This window comes from Gopherus evgoodei, chromosome 3, assembly GCF_007399415.2.
Source record: "Gopherus evgoodei ecotype Sinaloan lineage chromosome 3, rGopEvg1_v1.p, whole genome shotgun sequence".
NCBI classification, from domain to species: Eukaryota; Metazoa; Chordata; order Testudines; family Testudinidae; genus Gopherus; species Gopherus evgoodei.
The window spans coordinates 11,325,310-11,350,345 of record NC_044324.1 but is presented as its reverse complement, the minus strand read 5'-3'; the positions used below and the strand labels follow the sequence as shown (position 1 = coordinate 11,350,345).

At 43.8% G+C, this 25,036-nt stretch overlaps 1 protein-coding gene across 1 annotated transcript; it reads right to left on the bottom strand.

Annotated features, from left to right (window-relative positions):
* Nucleotides 1–6,346: 6,346 nt before the first annotated feature.
* Nucleotides 6,347–6,607, bottom strand: LOC115648006 (splicing factor 3B subunit 5-like). The gene has a single exon (XM_030555074.1). The coding sequence runs from the start codon at nt 6,605–6,607 to the stop codon at nt 6,347–6,349; it is 261 nt and encodes an 86-aa protein (XP_030410934.1).
* Nucleotides 6,608–25,036: the final 18,429 nt, after the last annotated feature.

The window sequence follows — 25,036 nt, the reverse complement described above, 5'->3', positions numbered from 1 at the left end:
AGTGTATTTAATCTCAGACCTAAGAGACAATACTGCAAAATTCTCAGAAATTTCCGTACAAGTCCCAAAAGGACAATCAGATCATCTAGTCTGACCTTTGCATATCATAGACCATTACATTTCACACAGATATCTGTATGTTGGACATAATAACTCGGTTTAGACAAAAGCATCTCAGTCTTCAAAAGACTAAAGTTTTTTGAAAAGATATATATTATATTCTAGTTGAAACAGGAATTATTTCAGGGAAGTCCTATGGCCCATGTTATTATGCAGGAGGTCTGTTCCTCAAAACCACATTCCTTCTCCATCAGAGCTCCCAGCTTGCACTGCATGCAAAGTCTCTTCTCTCTTCATGCAGGAAATGAAACATGGCATATCCAGCGTAGGTCACAAAGGCGGATGCTGCTATGTCCATCTATGTTGCTGAAGAAAAGCTGTACCTATAAAGCAAGGCCCCTAAACCACTTACTACAAACTCCCAAGGAAATTCCGCTGTTAGCAGTTCCCTGTGTAATGGAAGAATTTTGGCAGATATGTGAATATTTTCCCCCTTCTTTCCTGTTTGAATTTTGTATTCATTATTGCAAATGTTACTATTCAATCTTTAAAGAAGATACTTCAATGGTAAAAGCTAGATCATGCTGGACCAACCTGATCTCTTTCTTTGATTTTTTAGACAAAGGAAATGCAGTAGATCTAATCTACCTGGATTTCAGTAAGGCATTTGACAGAATTCTGCATGGGAGGGAAATTATTAGTTAAATTGAAAAAGATTGGGATTAATATGAGAATTGAAAGGTGGGTAAGGAACTGGTTAAAGCAGTGGTACCCAATGTGGTGCCTGCAGGCGCCATGGCATTTATGTGCGCCTGCCTAGTGCCCAGCAAGACAGAAAAGCTGCAGCCCCACGCCTGCCGAGGACAGAGAACCCCAGGGCTGCAGACTGCGGACACCAGTGTTCTCTGTCCCTGGCAGGTGCGGGGCTGTGGCTTCTCTCCGGCTTCTCCTGGGCTGCAGACTGCGGGCGCCGGTGTTCTCAGTCCCTGGCAGGCACGGGGCACACCTAGTGCCCAGCAGGGGAGAGAAGCCATGGTCCCGTGCCTGCTGGGGACAGAGTACTCTGAGGCTGCAGGCTGCGGGTGCCAGTGTTCTCTGTCCTCCCAGCTTCTCTCGCACTGCCCAGAACTGGCACCAAAAAAAAACCCCAAAAACTCAGGCTCAAGGACTGGAAGGGGCCTCGAGAGGTCATCGAGTCCAGTCCCCTGCCCTCATGACAGGACCAAATACTGTCTAGACCATCCCTAAAAGACATTTATCTAATCTACTCTTAAATATCTCCAGAGATGGAGATTCCGCAACTTCCCTAGGCAATCTATTCCAGTGTTTAACTACCCTGACAGTTAGGAACTTTTTCCTAATGTCCAACCTAAATCTTCCTTGCTGCAATTTAAGCCCATTGCTTCTTGTTCTATCATTGGAGGCTAAACAAAAACAAACGCTCCAACTCTCCAGAATGGACAGAATGCCACCCTGTAGCATGTGCTGCCCCAAGCAAGTGCTTGCTCCACTGGTGCCTGGAGCCGGCCCTGTATGTGAGTAATTGTTGGCGCCCACCACACCCTTCTGAAAACACAAATGTGCTCGTGGCCACAAAAAGATTGGGACCACTGTGTTAAAGGGTGGACTACAACAAGTCATAATGAAAGGTGAACTGTCAGGCTGGAGGGAGCTTACTAATGGAGTTCCTCAAGAATCAGTCTTGGGACCAGTCTGATTGAAAATTTTCATTAATGACCTTAGAACAAAAAGTGGGAGTGTGCTAATAAAATTTGCAGATGACATGAAGTTGGGAGGTATTGCCAATATAGAGGAGGACTGGAATATCATACTAGAAGATCTGGATGACCTTGAAAACTGGAGTAATAGAAATAGGATGAAATTTAATAGTGCAAAGTGCAAGCTCATGCACTAAAGGACTAACAATGAGAATTTCTGCTATAAGCTGGGGACATATCAACTGGAATCTACAGAGGAAGAGAAAGACCTGCATGTACTGGTCGATCACAGGATGACTATGAGCCACCAATGTGATGTGAGCCTTTTTCATGGCCACGTAATCCTAGGATGTATCAGGTGAGGTATTTCCAGCAGAGACAGGGAAGTGTAATAACCATGACACAAAGCACTGGAGAAACATTAGCTGGAATACTGTATGCAATTCTGGTCTCCCATGTCTGGACAAATTGGAGAAATGGTCTGAGGTAAACAGGATGAAGTTCAATAAAGATAAATGCAAAGTGCTCCACTTAGGAAGGAACAATCAGTTTCACACATACAGAATGGAAAGAGACTGTCTAGGAAGGAGTATGGGAGAAAGAGATCTAGGGGTCATAGTGGACCACAAGCTTAATATGAGTCAACAGTGTGATACTGTTGCAAAAAAAGCAAACGTGATTCTGGGATGCATTAACAGGTGTGTTGTAAACAAGACACGAGAAGTCATTCTTCTGCTTTACTCTGCGCTGGTTAGGCCTCAACTGGAGTATTGTGTCCAGTTCTGGGCACCGCATTTCAAGAAAGATGTGGAGAAATTGGAGAGGGTCCAGAGAAGAGCAACAAGAATGATTAAAGGTCTTGAGAACATGACCTATGAAGGAAGGCTGAAGGAATTGGGTTTGTTTAGTTTGGAAAAGAGAAGACTGAGAGGGGACATGATAGCAGTTTTCAGGTATCTAAAAGGGTGTCATCAGGAGGAGGGAGAAAACTTGTTCACCTTAGCCTCCACTGATAGAACAAGAAGCAATGGGCTTAAACTGCAGCAAGGGAGATTTAGGTTGGACATTAGGAAAAAGTTCCTAACTGTCAGGGTAGTTAAACACTGGAATAGATTGCCTAGGGAAGTTGTGGAATCTCCATCTCTGGAGATATTTAAGAGTAGGTTAGATAAATGTCTATTAGGAATGGTCTAGGCAGTATTTGGTCCTGCCATGAGGGCAGGGGACTGGACTCGATGACCTCTCGAGGTCCCTTCCAATCCTAGAGTCTATGAGTCTAAGAAAGATGAAATCAAACTGGAACAGATGCAGAGAAGGGTTATTGGGATGATCAGAAGAATGGAGAACCTACCTTACAAGAAGAGCATTAAGGAGGTTGGCATGGTTAGTCTAATCAAACAAAGGCTGAGGGGACATATGATTGCTCTATAAATTCATCCCCTCCCTGTTCTCCTCACAGCTGGGGTTCTCTTGGGCTCTATTTTCTTCCCATTCTCCGGGTAGGGTCTCTGTCGTCCATCCCAATAGGGACACTCTGCCTTCCAGTGTCCTCCTCGCCCACAGGCATAACATCCTCCTGGCCTTCTGGTCCTGGTGCCTGGCTTCCCCTCTTGCTCCCTGCGATTCCTACAAACTCCCCCTCTCAGCGACTTGAACAGGTACAGCTGCTGCTCTGCTAGCCAGGTCATATAGGCCGGCAGATACTCCTGAAGACATCCGTGATGCTCGCAGGGGCACCGACTCCGGAGTCCAGTCTGGGAAGGTCTCAGAACCCTCCACAAAGAAGGCCTCTGTATACCCTGCCTCCACTGTCTTCATGTTCTGTGTCCCTCAATCTCTCAAATCTCTGAGACAGGCAATAGTTCCTACAGTCCTCTATCATCCCCCTGTGTGACCATGTGCCCGCATTCTCCACAATGTGTGACGGGGTGCGACTCACCACTGCAGCACCTCCTACTGGCTGTCTTGGGAATTAGTTCTGTGCTCTCTTCTGGTGGTATCTCACCAACCATCACCTCCGCTCCTGGACCCACATCACTCCCAGGACCATGGTGTTCTCTTCATGACACTGCCCTCTGGCTGTGCCACACACTGTGTTCTCCTCTTCCGGGGAACCTGCAACCTCTGCCTAGCCACTTACCTCAGTGGTAACTGCAGTCCATTGTCCCGGGGCCGCATGCCATGCAGTTCCAGCACCCTTTTCTGCTCTTACCTCAGGGCCTCAGCCTGTAGGCCCTAGCAGCCAGCTAGGAGCTCTCTCTAGCTTTCCCATTCCTGCTGGCTGCACTGAATTGTCCCAGCTGCTGGGGCTTCTTCCCCCTGCTAGGAGCCTGCTCTTATTCCCTCAAGTTCCAGTCAGCTACTGAACTTTGCTCTGCCTGCAGCCCTTCTTCTCTGGGCCTGCCGGGTCATGACTGGCTACTCCTCTCAGCCCCTTTTTAATTGTCTTCCTCTGGCACAGCCTTCCTTGGGCTGCTTTTAACCCCCTTTCTGTGAGTGAGGGGCAGCCGCCCCATCACAATCATCCGCTACCAATGTGCTTTACAACTAGAGGTACCACACAGAGAGATAAGATAGTTTATTCTCTAGGGCAGATTCAGTCATTGGTTTCTTTGGTGAGACTACAAACAAAAGGTTCAATTGTAGCGATGGATTTTGTGATGTGAAAACATATCCCACTAAGAACTAGACTGAGATTCTCAAATGATTTCACATAAGCCCATTGAACGCTAGTCAGATAGAAGCAATTTTCAGTGACTGATGAGTTAGAATGCATTGGAACCAGTGGTCTGGAGGGGAAAGATCCATAGCCCATTGGTTATACTTTGAAGCATCTAATCATTCCTATTTCAAGATATTAAAACTTATATTTTTTAAATATCTGTGGAACTCTGCCTGTCAGTGAGGAAAGCAACAGTCTGAAACTGGAAGAATATAGAAGATTTTGCTTCCCTGCTTCTCTCTTCCCCCATAGACTACAATTTTTCCCCATGATTTTCACAATGTATCTTTGCTTAACCAATTGTCCTTACATTGTGTCTGGTTTGGGTTAGTGTGCTGGGTCAGCAGTATTTGAAACTTCATTGTTGTTTGCTCAGTATAGTAGTGGGCCAATTCTTCTGTGTCAGCTTTGACCCTTCCCCTTTCTGATTTCTTTGTGGTTCCTTCAGAAACTGCAGTCTTAATAGTCCTTTAATACTGAACAGAACCTCACAGAATATCAGGGTTGGAAGGGACCTCAACTTCATCTAGTCCAACCCCCTGCTCAAAGCAGGACCAATCCCCAGACAGATTTTTGCCCCAAATGGTCCCCTTAAGGATTAAACTCACAACCCTGGGTTTAGCAGGCCAATGTTCAAACCACTGAGCTATCCTTCCCCCCCAAAACTGTGTTGCAAACATTTTTCTAATTTTGATTCAAAAGAGATTAATGCTGATGGTCTGGATCCAAAGTCCCCTCAGGCTCTCTTCCTTATGCAGGTATGTGGTCAAGCACACAAGTGTGATGCAGTCAAAGGTCCGATGCTCTGGAACTGCTCTGTATGAAGCCAGGCAGGATTGTGGGTAATGTGACTCCCCTCAGGGCATGTTGCCCAGGGCAAAAAGTCTATTTGGCTTCAGACCTTCCTGGTCTGATCTCGGAGCATTCAGCATCCCTGAATTCTGCACTACGCCACAAATCTATAACTGAGCAGTGAATTTAGTTCTGGTAGGGTTTACTCACAATTAGATAACATGATAAACACAGCTTGTCCCTGTCTACACTGACTGCAAAGTTGTATTTAATATTTTGTTACTTAACAAGACTCCTCAAAGTCCTGTTTTAATACAAACTTAATTTTCTTGTGAATACAATCCCTATGATATACTTTCTATAAGTATTTCAATAAAGGAATGTTAAAAAATACAGAGATTCAATCCACTTTTCTTGCAGTGTTCATTTCGCCATAAAGCAGGAAATCCACAAACGAAACAAAACCAAATCTTAGCATAACAATGACTGTTGCCAGCTGGAAACAAAAGTCAACAGTTTTTTTTTAAAGCACTCAACGCACTTTTATTTCACATATGTAAAAAAAACCAAAAAATCGTACAGCTAAACAAAGGATGGCGTAGGACTGCAAACAGTGCTAATCCACAGGAAAGGCCTAATGGCTAAGTCCCTCCAGTCCAGGTCAAGTCCCCTCAGGAGCAAGGGGCCACACTGTGGCTGATCCCGACGACATGCGCTTTCCTCATAGTTAGGCCCCATATTGGGAAGCGGTCGTCCCGGCTACCTCACAGGCCACGGCTGGAGGCGGGGTGATGGATCAATGCGTTTGCCAGGCTCGGTCATGATCGACGGCGGGGAGGGGGTAACAGGATCCAGCGTGGCCAGCCCAAGCTCCCACCTCTGGCGGTGGCAAGGCAACTTTGTCTTGCTCCTCCCAAGAGCCGCTCACGCCCCGAGTCCATCCTGGCTTCGCTCCCCTGAGGTCGGGCGAGTTCTGAGGAAACCAGGCCGGGTCCAAACGTTTTTGGCGGCCGGGGGCGGGGATGTTCCCTAGCAGGTGGAGGGCGGGGCGATGCTAGGACTCCTCAGGCATGTCGGCGGGCGGGTCGCAGGGCTGCAGCATCTTCTCCATGAGGTTGAAGCGCACGTGCGCCTTGTTCTCATTCTCAGCAATGGCGAAGTAGTTGAGCAGGTCGAAGTGGCCCATATAGGAGCAGTACGAGTCACGGTGCTGGTTCACCAGCCACTCCCACTTGGTGGTGTCCGCGTGGCCCGTGCCGATGTACTTGGACTGCAGGTGCTCCAGCTGGCTGTGGATGGTGTAACAATCCATCATGGCAGCAGCAGTGGAGGCCTCTCTCGAAACCACCGAGGCCCAACCGCTTCCAGACTTCACCCGGCTCAGGCACAAAATGGCACTGAAACTTTCCTCAGTTAAGAGGGCTCATACATGAGAAACCCTCCTTGTAATTAAAATTGGCACTTTCAACAAAAATATCTCTACCTCTGAAGAATGGAAAATTATGACAATGAAAGTGATGATAAAGCTAAGCAGCGTAGACCTGGTCAGTAATTGAATTGCAGAATTCTAAGGAAATAACCAGTGTGATGTATGATGCAGGAAGTGGTGTTGGTGATTCAGCAGAGTCAAGTCAGCACTGAATCAATGCCCCAGTATGGTACTAAGGACTCACATATTGTTGGAGGTCCTGTCTTTCAGCTGACATGTAAAAACAATGTCTGACCATTAGTGGTTATTGACAATCCCACAGTACTTTTCACAAGAGTTAAGAGTAGTTAGTTCTGGTGTTTGGACTAAATACCAATTGGGTGCTTATATTCTACTTCAATAAATTTTCCTCTGCAGTTTCAAATGAATATGGCATACTTCATTTCTTGTCCTATGCTGTTACATAGTGAAGCTATGCTATATTCTATCTATGGGAGCTTACTTGATAGTAAGGATTATTAGAACACACAGTCAACATGCCGCCCTACCATCGAGGTTCAGTCTGGATGGGGTTTGGGGAAGGGCCTTCTTGGTTCACAGACTCTGTATGGAACTTTCTCACCATGAAAACATCCTTCAATTACACTATTTTTAGAACTCAGTGCAAGACTTTTCTTAGCTGGATTGGTCTCACTTTTGTCACAGGTTTTGAGTTATTTCTAGTTTTGTTGGCTAGCTGCATCTGGGATGACCCCATTTGGAAAGGAAGGATGGTCTAGTGCTTGAGGCACTAGCATAAGCATTAGAAGACCTAAGTTGAAGTCCCTGCTTTGACACAAACTTCCTATCATGTGACTTTAGGAAAATAATTTAGGCTCTCTGTGTCTCAGTTCACCATCTATAAAAGGGGGATGATGTTAACAGTTCCCCATCTCAGGTGAGGATAAATACATTAACAAATCATGAGGTGCTTGGACACTATAGTAATGAGGGCCGTAAGATAGATGTGGTCACATATTTTATTTGAATTTTTTTTTGTACAACGTCCCAAATACTCTATTAGGAGATGCTTGCTTGAAAAAAAATCATTATGACCAAAAGTCACTGCTGATAAAATGCAAAGCCATTGTTAGCTAGCCCACTAGTTCCCCTTCCTCAGTGCTGCAGAAACTAGGAAATACTCCAGATTGAGGCACTTTCTGTGTGGCTGCACCATTATCAACAGAAAGGAAGTCACTCACTTTACTAATAAGAATGTACTCTCTTTGTCACATTCTATTTCATTAGGACTAAGTATAACAGAGACACTCCACGTGGGAGAACACCTCATTACTTTGGTGTAACACTCAAAGGCACCATATGCAAATAAGAAAAGATCCACTAGAACAAGGGAAAAATAGAGGAGCTTGGAGACAGAGAGTGAGACAAAAATGAACAGTTAAAGAGAAGACAAGACACACCAAAATTGGACTGACCAAAGCATTAGAAAATGTATTTTCATAGACTCTAGGACTGGAAGGGACCTCGAGAGGTCATCGAGTCCAGTCCCCTGCTCTCATGGCAGGACCAAATACTGCCTAGACCATTCCTAATAGACATTTATCTAACCTACTCTTAAATATCTCCAGAGATGGAGATTCCACAACTTCCCTAGGCAATCTATTCCAGTGTTTAACTACCCTGACAGTTAGGAACTTTTTCCTAATGTCCAACCTAAATCTCCCTTGCTGCAGTTTAAGCCCATTGCTTCTTGTTCTATCATTGGAGGCTAAGGTGAACAAGTTTTCTCCCTCCTCCTGATGACACCCTTTTAGATACCTGAAAACTGCTATCATGTTCCCTCTCAGTCTTCTCTTTTCCAAACTAAACAAACCCAATTCCTTCAGCCTTCCTTCATAGGTCATGTTCTCAAGACCTTTAATCATTCTTGTTGCTCTTCTCTGGACCCTCTCCAATTTCTCCACATCTTTCTTGAAATGCGGTGCCCAGAACTGGACACAATACTCCAGTTGAGGCCTAACCAGCGCAAAGTAAAGCGGAAGAATGACTTCTCGTGTCTTGTTTACAACACACCTGTTAATGCATCCCAGAATCACGTTTGCTTTTTTTGCAACAGTATCACACTGTTGACTCATATTAAGCTTGTGGTCCACTATGACCCCTAGATCTCTTTCTCCCATACTCCTTCCGAGACAGTCTCTTCCCATTCTGTATGTGTGAAACTGATTGTTCCTTCCTAAGTGGAGCACTTTGCATTTATCTTTATTGAACTTCATCCTGTTTACCTCAGACCATTTCTGCAATTTGTCCAGATCATTTTGAATTTTGACCCTGTCCTCCAAAGCAGTTGCAATCCCTCCCAGTTTGGTATCATCCGCAAACTTAATAAGTGTACTTTCTATGCCAACATCTAAATCGTTGATGAAGATATTGAACAGAGCCAGTTCCAAAACAGACCCCTGCGGAACCCCACTTGTTATACCTTTCCAGCAGGATTGGGAGCCATTAATAACTACTCTCTGAGTACGGTTATCCAGCCAGTTATGCACCCACCTTATAGTAGCCCCATCTAAATTATACTTTCCTAGTTTATCTATAAGAATATCATGCGAGACCGTATCAAATGCCTTACTGAAGTCTAGGTATATCACATCCACCGCTTCTCCCTTATCCACAAGGCTCGTTATCCTATCAAAGAATGCTATCAGATTAGTTTAACACTATTTGTTCTTTACAAATCCATGCTGGCTATTCCCTATCACCTTACCACCTTCCAAGTGTTTGCAGATGATTTCTTTAATTACCTGCTCCATTATCTTCCCTGGCACAGAAGTTAAACTAATTGGTCTGTAGTTTCCTGGGTTGTTTTTATTTCCCTTTTTATAGATGGGCACTATATTTGCCCCCTTCCAGTCTTCTGGAATCTCCCCCGTCTCCCATGGTTTCCCAAAGATAATAGCTAGAGGCTCAGATACCTCCTCTATTAACTCCTTGAGTATTCTAGGATGCATTTCATCAGGCCCTGGTGACTTGCAGGCATCTAACTTTTCAAGTGATTTTTTACTTGCTCTTTTTTTATTTTATCTTCTAAACCTACCCTCTTCCCATAAGCATTCACTATATTAGACATTCCTTCAGACTTCTCAGTGAAGACCGAAACAAAGAAGTCATTAAGCATCTCTGCCATTTCCAAGTCTCCCGTTACTGTTTCCCCCTCCTCACTGAGCAGTGGGCCTACCCTGTCCTTGGTCTTCCTCTTGCTTCTAAGGTATTGATAAAAAGTCTTCTTGTTTCCCTTTATTCCCATAGCTAGTTTGAGTTCATTTTGTGCCTTTGCTTTTCTAATCTTGCCTCTGCATTCCTGTGTTATTTGCCTATATTCATCCTTTGTAATCTGACCTAGTTTCCATTTTTTATATGATGCCTTTTTATTTCGTAGGTCACGCAAGATCTCATGGTTAAGCCAAGGTGGTCTTTTGCCACATTTTCTATCTTTCCTAACCATCGGAATAACTTGCTTTTGGGCCCTTAATAGTGTCCCTTTGAAAAACTGCCAACTCTCCTCAGTTGTTTTTCCCCTCAGTCTTGATTCCCATGGGACCTTACCTATCAGCTCTCTGAGCTTACCAAAATCCGCCTTCCTGAAATCCATTGTCTCTATTTTGCTGTACTCCCTTCTACCCTTCCTTAGAATTGTAAACTCTATGATTTCATGATCACTTTCACCCAAGCTTCCTTCTACTTTCAAATTCTCAACGAGTTCTTCCCTATTTCGGACTAATCCTGCGTAGAGGAGATGAATAAAATCTTCGTTTCAAAGTGCTCTTAAGGTTGCTAAATATAGTTATCTGTCACATCACATATAAAGACCAAATACTTAGAAATAAAGTAAATGAACATAATTTTATGCTGCCCATATGATAAAGATATTACTCCTACTAAGAACATACGAATGGCCATACTGGGTCATACCAAAGGTCCATCCAGCCCAGTATCGTGTCTACTGACAATGACCAAAGCCAGGTGTCCCAGAGGGAGTGAACCTAACAGGTAATGATCAAGTGATCTCTCTCCTGTCATCCATCTCCACCCTCTGACAAAGAGGCTAGGGACACCATTCCTTACCCATCCTGACTAATAGCCATTGATGGACTTAACCTCCTTGAATTTATCTAGTTCTCTTTTAAATCCTGTTATAGTGCTAGCCTTCACAACCTCCTCAGGTAAGGAGTTCCACAGATTGACTGTGCACTGTGTGAAGAAGAACTTCCTTTTATTTGTTTTAAACCTGCTGCCCATCAATTTCATTTGGTGGCCCCTAGTTCTTATATTATGGGAATAAGTAAATAACTTTTCCTTATTCACTTTCTCTACACCACTCATGATTTTATATACCTTTATCATATCCTCCCTTAGTCTCCTCTGTTCCAAGCTGAAAAGGCCTAGCCTCTTTAATCTCTCCTCATATGGGACCCGTTCCAAACCACTAATAATTTTAGTTGCCCTTCTCTAAACCTTTTCTAATGCCAGCATATCTTTTGTGAGATGAGGAGGCCACATCTGTATGCAGTATTCAAGATGTGGGTATGCCATGGATTTATATAAGGGCAATAATATATTCTCCATCTTATTCTCTATCCCTTTTTAAATTATTGCTAACATTCTGTTTGCTTTTTTGACTGCCACTGCACACTGCGTGGATGTCTTCGGAGAACTAGCCACAATGACTCCCCATCGTATTGCATGTATAGTTGGGGTTATTTTTTCCAATGTGCATTACTTTACATTTATCCACATTACATTTCATTTGCCATTTTGTTGCCCAATCACTTCGTTTTGTGAGATCTTTTTGAAGTTCTTCACAGTCTGCTTTGGTCTTAACTATCTTGAGCAGTTTAGTATCATCTGCAAACTTTGTCACCTCACTGTTTACCCCTTTCTCCAGATCATTTAGGAATAGATTGAATAAGATTGGTCCTAGGACTTCCCCTTGGGGAACACCACCATTCTGACAATTTACCATTTATTCCTACCCTTTGTTCCCTGTCTTTTAACCGGTTCTCAGTCCATAAAAGGATCTTCCCTCTTATCCCATGACAACTTAATTTACATAATAGCTTTATACTAAGTATAAAGAAATAGATGTCATCACAACATAACAGATACCAGAGTGATAAGCATAATCTGAGAACCTAAACAGAATAACCTTGACTCTGACCCAGAGGTTGCTGTTAAAGAATATTAGAATTTTTCTACCACATCTTTTTTTGGTTTGCTTTTGTTTTTCTACCATCTTTGTGACAGCCTGAAGATATGAATGGCTTTTGTATTCAGCTCTGAGATAATATCAACTGAAGTCTTTCTATTCTTTTTGCACTTTGTTCACAAATGGACAAAATAATGCATAGTGGCATTAAATTGCTGATCTTAGCAAGAAGAAAGAGTAAATTTGTAGCCCCCTTTTATGTTTTTTAGCTAGCAGCGCTCCTCCTGGAATGATAAGTATATTTCTCTGATTAAAAACCTCAGTCAAAACTGCATCATCAAAGATTAAAGCGTACTCCTCCATAAGAGTGTCTCCGGACTCTTCTTCTCCTATACGTAGCTGCCTTTGCACTTCCGTGGAACAATGGGACTGCTCAAAGCTGTTTGATATTACCAGCACTAATCCAGTCATTCACCTTTTATAACAAATGCTATTTTGAATTCAGAAGAAGTCTTACTCTCTTCTTGATACACACACTTAATTCCCACAAACACTAAAAAGACTTATGCATACTGAGAGGAAAATGAACTCTGTTTAACATGTAGCCTCTATAAACAGATTTTATTAGCATCATACAGGGCTAGCAGCTGCTGTGGGAGGCAGCTATAAATAGTAGCTTTGAGTTTGGAAGAATTTTTGTTTTCTTTGTATTTCTTATCTGTGAGAATGGCATCTTCTGTCTCCTACACATTCTGACCAGTGCTCTTAGACAAAGATAGCAGTGAAATAGTTCTCCAGGCACTTGTTATCCCCAGTGCAAACCATTAAAGGGATAATGTCAGGGTAAAACAATTTCTAAGGAATCTTTAATTTAAGATGATTAAAAATAAAAAAAAAAGACTTTTTTACTTATTTGATGTTTTTTACTATTTGATGTTTATTTACTTTATGCATTTCACTAGTGTAAACTAATAAATTGCTCAGTTTTACTTCTAGTCCATTTCACAGAGGAAACACTCTTAAATAGTTTATATTAGACTACTGTATGCATGAGGGTAGCAAATTCTATATATCTTGTAGAATATATATTGGGCATAAACTGGGCTGGACAAAGCAACAGAGGCTTTGGGAACAATCTTATAGTGGCTAGCAGGAATGGACTAACTGGTCTAATTGGTCCTTGCTGCATCTGATTCATTTGATTTCCTACCCTACTACCTCTAAAAATGAAAGTATTTCCTGTTTGAAATTTTCCCTGAGACAGCAGGAGAGGAGATCCCTATACAAATTGGAAATGGAAGGGCATATCTTTGGGAAATAACATTTCCCTGAGCTAGGAACAAGAAAGTATCTTGGGTTCATTAGTCAAGAGAGCAAACCCCCTTCTCAGGAAGGAACTGTTGCACTGAAGAGAGGGGAAGATCTTCTCCTATGAGGCCTGAAACAGTGACAGGTCTCCTGAGCAGATCTCCTCCTTCAAAAATTTCATCCAAATTAAAGCTCTGAAAAAACTCTATTCCTTGAGGTTGTGAAGAAAACCTTCCAAATATGAGTTGAATGTAACCAGGAAGGCGGATTCTAACCTGGCAAGCAGTGACTGAATAAAATTTGGAGTGCATGATGAATATCTTCACTTATCAACTCAATCTTGAACATCAACTGAACATGAGTTTCCAACTGTGGCCAAAAGGGATAATGTGATCATGGGATGTATAAAGAGGGGAATCTCGAATAGGAGTAGAGAGGTTATTTCACCTCTGTATTTGGCACTGGTGTGACCACTGCTGGAATATTGTGTCCAGTTGTGGTGTCCACAATTCAAGAAGGATATTGAAAAATTGGAAATGGTTCAGAGAAGATCCATGAGAGTGAAAAATGATTAGAAAACATGCCTTAAAGTGATAGACACAAGGACCTCAACCTATTTAGCTTAACAAAGAGAGGTTAAGGGGTGATTTGATCACAGTTTATAAGTGCCTAGAGGGAGAACAAATATTTAATAATGGGCTCGTCAATCTAGCAGAGAAAGGTATAACATGATCCAGTGACTGAAAGTGGCAGCTAGTCAAAATCTGACTGGAAATTAACCACTGGAACAGTTTATTAAGGGTCATGGTGGATTCTCCATCCAGGTGATTTTTAAATCTAGATTGGATGTTTTCTAAAGGAGATGCTATAGGAATTATTTTGGGGAAGTTCTATGGCCTGTGTTATACAGGTGTGACATTCTGCACCACTGCACAATACAGAATTTTGCAGAAATTAATGTTGTGCAGTCAGAATTTTCTTTACTCCACAGAAATGGGCTGCAGTTCTGCTGGCCGCCACTAGTGGTTGCTGGACCTCGCAGAGTCAACTTGCACATAGAAGACACTATGGGAAACAGGGTGAAACTAAAGAGTTTCCAGCAGCTGCAATTCCTCACACACCATAAGGTAAGAAGATGGTGGCACGCAGGAAACGCCACACAAGGTTGGAACTGCATGGTGACTTGCTTGCCTGGTGCAAACGTTGTGGATCTCTCGAGACATCTAGATAGGCTTATGTGTGGTGCTGGGGAGGAGCCGGTGGTCATGGTACATGTAGGTACCAATGACACAGGGAAGGATAGAAGAGAGGTCCAGAAGGCCAAATTTAGGCTGCTAAGAGACTGAAGTCCAGGACCTCCATGGTAGCATTATCTGAAATGCCTCCAGTTCCACGCGCAGGGCCAGTTAGACAGGCAGAACTGCAGCATCTCAATGCATGAATGAAAGGATGGTGTAGGGTGTAGGGGTTTAGATTTATTAGGAACTGGGGAAACTCTGGGGAAAGGGTCTGCCCACATATCTACGCCAGCGACACCATCACCGGACCTAACCAGATCAGCCATACCATCACCGGTTCATTCACTGGCATGTCCACCAATGTAATATATGCCATCATATGCCAGCAATGCCCCTCTGCTATGTACATTGGCCAAACCGGACAGTCCCTACGGAAAAGGATAAATGGACACAAATCAGATATTAGGAATGGCAATATACAAAAACCTGTAGGAGAACACTTCAACCTCCTTGGACACACAATAGCAGATGTAAAGGTAGCTATCCTGCAGCAAAAAAAACTTCAGGACCAGACTTCAAAGAGAAACTGCTGAGCTTCAGTTCATCTGCAAATTTGACACCATCAGCTCAGGATTAAACAAAGACTGTGAATGGCTAGCCAACTACAAAAGCAGTTTCTCCTCCCTTGGTGTTCACACCTCAGCTGGTGGAAGAGGGCCTCATCCTCCCTGGTTGAACTAACCTCGTTATCTCTAGCCTGCTTCTTGCTTGCATATATATACCTGCCCCTGGATATTTCCACTACATGCATCCGACGATGTGGGTATTCACCCACGAAAGCTCATGCTCCAATATGTCTGTTAGTCTATAAGGTGCCACAGGACTCTTTGCTGCTTTTACAGATCCAGACTAACACGGCTACTCCTCTGATACTATATGTGAAAGACGGCATAGAATAAATTGAAGTAAAAATCTTAAATGAACCAAACTGTACCATAGAATCTCTATGGTTAGTAATTCCATGCTTGAATAATAAGAATATAGCAGTAGAGATATATTACTGACCACCTGACCAGGATGATGATAGTGACTGTGAAATGCTCAGGGAGATTAGAGAGGCTATTAAAATAAAAACTCAATAATAATAATGGGTATTTCAATTATCCCCATATTGACTGGGTACATATCACCTCAGGAAGGGATACAGAGCTAAAGTTTCTTGACATCTTAAAAAACTGCTGCTCGGAGCAGCTAGTTCTGGAACCCACAAGAGAAGAGGCAATTCTTGATTTAGTCCTTAATGGAGCACAGGATCAGGTCCAATGGGTGAATATAGCTGGACCACTTGGTAACAGTGACAATAATATAATTAAATTTAACATCCCTGTGGCAGGGAAAACACCAGAGTGGCTCAACATGGTAGCATTTAATTTCAGAAAGAGGAACCACACAAAAATGAGGTTAGTTAAACAGAAATTAAAAGATACAGCAGCAAAACTAAAATCCCTGCAAGCTGCATGGAAACTTTATAAAGACACCACAATAGAGGCTCAACTTAAATGTATATCCCCAATTAAAAGACATAGTACAAGAACCTCAAAAGAGCCACCGTAGCTAAACAATAAAGTCAAAGAAGCAGTGAGAGGCAAAAAGGCATCCTTTAAAAAGTGAAAGTTAAATCCTAATGAGAAAAATAGAAAGGAGCATAAACTCTGGCAAACTAAGTGTAAAAATATAATTATGAAGGCCAAAAAAGAATTTGAGGAACAGTTAGCCAAAGACTCAAAAAGTAATAGCAAATTTATTCAAGTACATCAAAAGCAGGAAGCCTGCTAAACAACCATTGGGGCCACGGGACAATCGAGATGCTAAAGGAGCACTCAAGGATGATAAAGCCATTAAGGAGAAACAAAGTTAATTATTTGCATCAGTCTTCACGGTTGAGGATGTGAGGGAGATTCCCAAACCTGATCCATTCTTTTTAGATGACAAATCTGAGGTACTGTCCCAGATTGAGATGTCATTAGAGGAGATTTTGGAACACACTGATAAACTAAACAGTAATAAGTCACCAGGACCTGAAGGTATTCACCCGAGTTCTGAAGGAACTCAAATATGAAATTGCAGGACTACTAACTGTCATCTGTAACCTCTCACTTAAATCAGCTTCTGTACCAAATGACTGTAGGATAGCTAATGTGATGAAAATTTTTAAAAAGGGCTCCAGAGGTGACCCTGGCAATTACAGGCCTGTAAGCCTGACTTCAGTACTGGGCAAACTGGTTGAAATTATAGCAAAGAACAAAATTGTCAGACACATAGATGAACATAATTTGTTGAGTGGGTCAACAAGCATGTGGATCCAGTGAATATAGTGTATTTAGATTTTCAGAAAGCCTTTGACAAAGTCCCTCATCAAAGGCTCTTACGGAAAGTAAGCAGTCATGGGATAAGAGGGAAGGCTCTCTCATGGATTGGTAACTGGTTAAAAGTTAGGAAACAAAGGGTAGGAATAAATTGTCAGTTTTCAGAAAGGAGAAAGGTAAATAGTGGTGTTCCCCAGGGGTCTGTACTGGGACCAGTCCTATTCAACATTTCATAAATTATCTGGAAAAAGAGAGAAACAGTGAGGTGGCAAAATTTGCAGAAGATACAAAACTACTCAAGATAGTTAAGTCCTAGGCAGACTGCGAAGACCTGTAAAAAGATCTCCCAAAACTGGGCGCCTGAGTCTGAAAATGGCAGATGAAATTCAATGTTGATAAATGCAAAGTAATGCACATTTGAAAACATAATCGCAGCTCTACATATAAAATAATGGGGTCTAAATTAGCTGTTACCACTCAAGAAAGAGATCTTGGAGTCACTGTGGATAGTTCTCTGAAAACATCCACTCAATGTGCACCGGCAGTCAAAAAAGCGAACAGAATGTTGGGAATCATTAAGAAAAGAATAGATAATGAGACAAAAAATATCATATTGCCTTTATATAAATCCATGGTATGCCCACATATTGAAAACTGTGTGCAGATGTGGTTGCCCCATCTCAAAAAAGATATATTGGAATTGGAAAAGGTTCAGAAAAGGGCAACAAAAATGATTAGGAGTATGGAACGTTTGCTGTATGAGGGGAGATTAATAAGACAGGGACTTTTCAGCTTGGAAAAGAGAAGACTAAGGGGAATATGATAGAAGTCTATAAAATCCTGCCTTGTGTAGAGAAAGTAAATAAGGAAGTGTTATTTACTCCTTCTCAAAAAACAAGAACTTGGGACCACAAAATGAAATTACACCTCTACCCCTATATAACGTGACGCAATATAACATGAATTCGGATATAACGTGGTAAAACAGCACTCTGGGGGGTGGGTCTGTGCACTTTGGCGCCTCGGCGCGTCAGCGTGTCTGGCTCCGACATGCTGCTCTGAGCAGCATGTTAACGGTGCCAGGCCAGGGCCAAGGGGTTGGATAAGGGGCAGAGGGTCTCGGGGGGGCAGTCAGGGGACAGCGAGCAGTGAGGATTGGATGGTTCGGAGGTTCTGGGGGTAGGGCAGTCAGGGGATGGGAAATGGGGGTGTTGGATAGGGCGTGGGAGTCCAGGGGGTGATTAGGAATGGGGAGGTCTCCAGAGGGGACGGTCAGGGAACAAGGAGCAGGGGGGCTTGTATAGGGGGTGGAGTCTTGGGAGAGCTGGTTGGGGTGGGGGGGGTCTCTGGAGGGGGTAGTCAGGGGACAAGGAGCCGGGGGGGTTGGATGGGACAGGGGTTATGAGGAGTCAGTCGGGGGGCAGGAAGTAGGTGGGGGTCGGATAGGGGGCGGGGTCAGGCATGTTCGCTGACTATTAATAACGGAAATGCTCGAGGCCAAAGCAAGTTTGATATAATGTAGTTTCCCCTATAACGCAGTAAGATTTTTTGGCTCCCGAGGACCGCGTTATATCGGAGTAGAGGTGTAATAGGCAGTAGGTTTAAAACAAACAAAAGGAAGCATTCTTTGATAGGATAACGAGCCTTGTGGATAAGGGAGAAGTGGTGGATGTGATATACCTAGACTTCAGTAAGGCATTTGATACGGTCTCGCATGATATTCTTATAGATAAACTAGGAAAGTACAATTTAGATGGGGCTACTATAAGGAGGGTGCATAACTGGCTGGATAACCGTACTCAGAGAGTAGTTATTAATGGCTCCCAATCCTGCTGGAAAGGTATAACAAGTGGGGTTCCGCAGGGGTCTGTTTTGGGACCGGCTCTGTTCAATATCTTCATCAACGATTTAGATGTTGGCATAGAAAGTACGCTTATTAAGTTTGCGGACGATACCAAACTGGGAGGGATTGCAACTGCTTTGGAGGACAGGGTCAAAATTCAAAACGATCTGGACAAATTGGAGAAATGGTCTGAGGTAAACAGGATGAAGTTCAATAAAGATAAATGCAAAGTGCTCCACTTAGGAAGGAACAATCAGTTTCACACATACAGAATGGGAGGAGACTGTCTAGGAAGGAGTGTAGCAGAAAGAGATCTAGGGGTCATAGCAGACCACAACCTTAATATGAGCCAACAGTGTGATACTGTTGCAAAAAAAGCAAATGTGATTCTGGGATGCATTAACAGGTGTGTTGTAAACAAGACATGAGAATTCATTCTTCCGCTTTACTCTGCGCTGGTTAGGCCTCAACTGGAGTATTGTGTCCAGTTCTGGGCACCGCATTTCAAGGAAGATGTGAAGAAACTGGAGAGGGTCCAGAGAAGAGCAACGAGAATGATTAAAGGTCTTGAGAACATGACCTATGAAGGAAGGCTGAAGGAATTGGGTTTGTTTAGTTTGGAAAAGAGAAGACTGAGAGGGGACATGATAGCAGTTTTCAGGTATCTAAAAGGGTGTCATCAGGGGGAGGGAGAAAACTTGTTCACCTTAGCCCCCAATGACAGAACAAGAAGCAATAGACAAACTGCAGCAAGGGAGATTTAGGTTGGACATTAGGAAAAAGTTCCTAACTGTCAGGGTAGTTAAACACTGGAATAGATTGCCTAGGGAAGTTGTGGAATCTCCATCTCTGGAGATATTTAAGAGTAGGTTAGATAAATGTCTATTAGGAATGGTCTAGACAGTATTTGGTCCTGCCATGAGGGCAGGGGACTGGACTTGACGACCTCTCGAGGTCCCTTTGAGTCTATGAGTCTATAAGCATTTTTTCACACAACGCACAATCAACCTGTAGAACTCCTTGCCAGAGGATGTTGTGAAGGCCAAGACTAGAATAGGGTTCAAAAAAGAACTAGATAAATTCATGGAGGATAGGCCCATCCATAGCTATTAGCCAGGATGGGCAGGGATGGTGTCCCTAGCTTCTGTTTGCCAGAAACCGGGAATGCAACTACTGGAGGAACGAACCGGGGGCTGTTCTCTTCTTGACCTGCTGCTTACAAACAGGGAAGAATTGGTAGGGGAAGTAGAAGTGGGTGGCAACCTGGGCAGCAGTGACCATGAGATGGTTGAGTTCAAGATCCTCACAAAAAGAAGGAGAGTAGCAAAATACAGACCCTGGACTTCAGAAAAGAGACTTTAACTCCCTTAGGGAACTCATGGGCAGGATCCTCTGGGAGGCTAATAGGAGGGGAAAGGAGTCCAGGAAAGCTGGCTGTATTTTAAAGAAGCCTTATTGAGGGCACAGGAACAAAACATTCCTGATGTGCAGAAGGAATAGCAAATATGGCAGGTGAAAACCTTGGCTTAACAGTGAAATCTTTGATGAGCTTTAAACACAAAAAGGAAGCTTACAAAAAGTGGAAACTTGGACAGATGACTAGAGAGGAGTATAAAAATATTGCTTGAACATGCAGGGGTGTAATCAGGAAGGCCAGACAACTGGAGTTGCACCTAGCAAGGGATGTGAAGAGTAACAAGAAGGGTTTCTACAGGTATGTTAGCAACAAGAAGGTGGTCAGGGAAGTGTGAGACCCTTACTGAATAGGAGCGGCGACATAGTGACAAATGATGTGGAAAAAGCTGAAGTACTCAATGCTTTTTTTGCCTCTGTTTTCACAGACAAGGTCAGCTCCCACACTGCTGTTCTGGGCAACACAGTATGGGGAGGAGGTGACCAGCCCTCAGTGATGAAAGAACAGGTTAAGGACTATTTAGAAAAGCTGGACATGCACCAGTCCATGGTCTGGATCTAATGCATCCGAGGGTGCTGAGGGAATTGGTTGATGTGATTGCAGAATCATTCTATTTGAAAATTTGTGTGGATTGGGAGAGGATCTCGGACGATTGGAAAAAGGCAAATATTGTGCCCAAATTTAAAAAAGGGAAGAAGGAGAACCCGGGAAACTACAGACCAGTCAGCCTCACCTCAGTCTCTGGAAAAATCATAGAGCAGATCCGCAAGGAAACCATTTTGAAGCAGCTGGAGGAGAGGAAGGTGATCAAGAACAGTCAACATGGATTCACCATGGGCAAGTCATGTCTGACCAACCTGATTGCCTTCAATGATAAGATTACTTGCTCTGTGGATATGGGGAAAGCAGTGGACATGATGTATCTTGACTTTAGCAAAGCTTTTGATACTGTCTCCCATAGTATTCTTGCCAGCAAGTTAAAAAAGTATTGATTGGATGAATGGACCATCAGGTGGATAGAATGCTGGCTAGATTGTCAGGCTCAATGGGTAGTGATCAATGGCTCAATGTCTATTTGGAAGTCGGTATCAAGCAGAGTGCCCCAGAGGTCAGTCATGGGGCTGGTTTTGTTCAACATTTTTATTAATGATCTGGATGATGGAATGGTTTGCACCCTCAGCAAGTTTGCAGATGACACTAAACTGGGGAGAGAGATAGATATGCTGAAGGGTAGCGATAGGGTCTAGAGTGACCTAGACAAATTAGAGGATTGGGCGAAAAGAAATCTGATGAGGTTCAACAAGGACAAGTGCACAGTCCTTGCACCATGCACCGCTACAGCCTGGGAACCAACTCGCTAAGGAGCAGTTCTGCAGAAAAGGACCTGGGGATTACAGTGGTTGAGAAGCTGGATATGAGTCAGCAGTGTGCCCTTGTTGCCAAGAAGGGTACTGGCATTTTGGGCTGCACTAGTAGAAGCATTGCCACCAGATTGAGGGAAGTGATTATTCCCCTCTATTCGGCACTGGTGAGGCCACATCTGGAGTATTCTGTCCATTTTCGGGGGCCCCCAGTACAGAAAGGATGTGGACAAATTGGAGGAAGTCCAGCAGAGGGCAACAAAAATGATTAGATGGCTGGGGCACATGACTTCTGAGGAGAGGCTGAGGGAACTGGGCTTATTTAGTCTGCAGAAGACAAGAGTGAGGGGGGGATTTGATAGCAGCCTTCAACTACCTGAAGGAGGGCTTCAAAGAGGATGGAGCTAGGCTGTTCTCAGTGGTGGCAGATGACAGAACAAGGAGCAATGGTCTCAAGTTGCACTGAGGGAGGTCTAGGTTGGATATTAGGAAACACTATTTCACTAGAAGAGTGATGAAGCACTGGAATGGGTTACCTAGGGAGGTGGTGGAATCTCCATCCTTAGAGATTTTTAAGGCCTGGCTTGAAAAAGCCCTGGCTGGGATGATTTAGCTGGTATTGGTCCTGCTTTGAGCAGGGGATTGGACTAGATGACCTCCTGAGATCTCTTCCAACCCTAATATCCTATGATTCTATAATAATAGGCAACAGTGGATGGCTCACTTGATGATTACCTGTTCTGTTCATTCCCCGTGTGGCACCTAGCATTGGCCACTGTGGGAAGACAGGATATTGGACTAGATGGACCTTTGATCTGACCCAGTATAGCTGTTCTTTTGTTTTTAACCCAGCATCAGGATGTTTCTCCTTCTGGATCTCTGGGCTCTGAGGGGTAAGGGGTGGGTATCTAGGCTGGGAAGGCCATGTGGCTGGACTCTGGGGGGTGGTGTGGGTATTTGGGCTGGGGGTCCCTCATGGCTGGGCTCTGTGGCAGTGGGTGTCTGGGCTGGGGGGGGGGGGGGGCACAGCTGGACTCTGGAGGGGAAGGGGACAGGTGTATTGGCTGGGGGAGGCCCTGCAGATGGGCTCTGGTGGGGAGGGGTTGTGTCAGACCCCTTGGCTGAGTGGAAAAATATAATATATGGAGATATACCTATCTCATAGAACTGGAAGGGACCCTAAAAGGTCATTGAGTCCCTGCCTTCACAAGGAGGACCAAGTACTGATTTTGCCCTAGATCTCTAAGTAGCCCCCTCAAGGATCAAACTCACAACCCTAGGTTTAGCAGGCCAGAGCTCAAACCACTGAGCTATCCCTCCGTAATTCCAGACACAACCCTAGGAACCTCCATCTTGCAGTATCCGGTTATGCCTGCTGGGCACTGCAAGCTTGTATGAGTTCATCAATTTAACAAAGAAATTGGTATGTACCAGGCTTGTTATCCCAAGGGGAGTCTTTGACATGGTTCAAACCAAATGCATTGCTTCAGGCAGAATAAACAGACAAATTTATTAAGTAATTATAAGTCAAAGCACAATAACTCAGATTAGGTCATATAAAAAAAAAGCTAAATGCATTCTAAGATGATCTTAACACTTTCAGTGCCCTTACAAACTTAGATGCTTCTCACCACAGGCTGGCTGGTTGCCCTTCAGCCAGACTCTCTCCTTTGATCACTGCTTCAGTCCCTTGATAGTGGTGTCTGTAGATGGAGGTGGAAGAGAGAGAGCATGGCAAAGTCTCTCCCTTTTACCCTGTTCTTTCTTTCCTCTTGGCTTTGCCACCCCCCCGCACCTCAGAGTCAGGTGAACATTACCTCATTGTAGTCCCAAAGTGACCAAAGGAAGGTCAGTGAGAGAGTCCAACAGATCCTTTGTTTCTGCAGAAGTCAGTGTCCTTTGTTCCTGTGAGGCTGCGCTGGGTTTGTCCCATATATGCCCTGATGAAGTGTGAACTACCCCTCTGCTCATGGAGAGTTTTGCCTGGGCTTGTTTTAAGCCACGAGGAAACATTTTCAGCCTCATAACTATACACATGAAATTACAACCTATAACATTACTATAACAACAATGCTCAGGGCATCATGAGCCTTCCAAAGACACCCGACATGACAAACTTTGCATTGGATACCACACTATCATATTATAAGAATGAACATGGGGATACAGACTGTTCCCCCGAGGTACACAGTGTCGCAGTCATCACCTGCCTTATAACTCTGGGTGCCTTAAAATGCCCAGTTGCTGGAGCTCTCTTGTGTGGACACTCCTTGCCAGCATACAAGCATGCACTGAATGTCTGTGTGACAAGTAGCTCTGGACCAGCAACTCTAACTCCAGCAGCCTTCTTGTTACACCACAGCTACACATTGGCCTTCACCAACCTTGGTTATATCTGGCAAGATGACCTCAACGGCCTCTAGTCCCAAATTTCCCAAAACCATGTGCTCTGCAATAATATTAATGATCACTATATTATTAGCTTTCAAATGATATCTTACATGACACCTTTTTGTGCGCTGATCTGGTCAGACCAGCTGAAACACATTACTAGATACCAATTAGCCCCTTGCCCTCTTGCACTGGGATGCTGTTAGAGTTACTCCTATGGGAATTCTGCACCAAAAAATTAAAAATTTGCATACAATATTGCAAAATTCTTAAAATTTTATTTGTCAAAATAACACTACATAATCATGCCAGTTTCAATAATTTTGGTAATTTATTTCAAAATACTGTCAGCAAGTAAGTCTGTAACAATACAGACACAAAAAAAAAATGCCCCCAGGAGTAGGAAGTTAAAGAAACCCCTATGACAATCCAGTTCCTGTTTCTCTTCCCCAGAGTCGAGGATTGGAGTGACCGACCAGATAACACCAGGAGAATGTCACAATGACACACAACCCTTCACTGGTCTGGATTACACTACAGAACTTGAGAACAGGAGATCAACTAGATAATCACAATGGTCCCTTCTGGCCTTGGAATCTATGAATGAATGCAGAAGGGCATTCCTGAATTTGCACACAACTTGAAGCAACAGTTGTAGAGGACCCAGTCTGTGAGGGGCAAAGCACCCTTAATTATCCATTGACTTGAACATGAGTTGAAGTTGGCTAGCCCACTGCGAGGTTAGGTCTATATTGCATAGTAAACCTGGGTGCACGTGACCCATACTTGCAAACCCATTCTGTCAAAGCTCATTTTTGAGCAGCCACACCACATGACTATGCATGCCTCATAACCATGCCAGCATATCCATACTGTGGTATCAGACGTGTCAGATTCTGTGCCTTTTCTGGGTGCATCCCAGGATTCTGAGCACCCTGCTAGCTGTAGCTGCTCTAAGGCTTGGTTCATGGTGTATCCTGAGAGACCTCGTCTGTCCATCCTGTGGCACTTGACCGGAAGTGCTCCTTGCCTGCCAGTGGATTCCGCTGACCCACTTCAGGTCTGCATGCTCCCTGCTGCTGGAATCAGGCCATACCAGTGGGTTGCTATAACCATCTGGGAGCTGCAAACCCCAGACTGCTACAGGTCCATGGCAAACCACTTTGATGTTGGCAAGTAGGCTGTGTG

Bases quoted from the DNA above. Each gene is read 5' to 3' on its own strand.
- LOC115648006 (XM_030555074.1), bottom strand. From the start codon at position 6,607: ATGATGGATTGTTACACCATCCACAGCCAGCTGGAGCACCTGCAGTCC.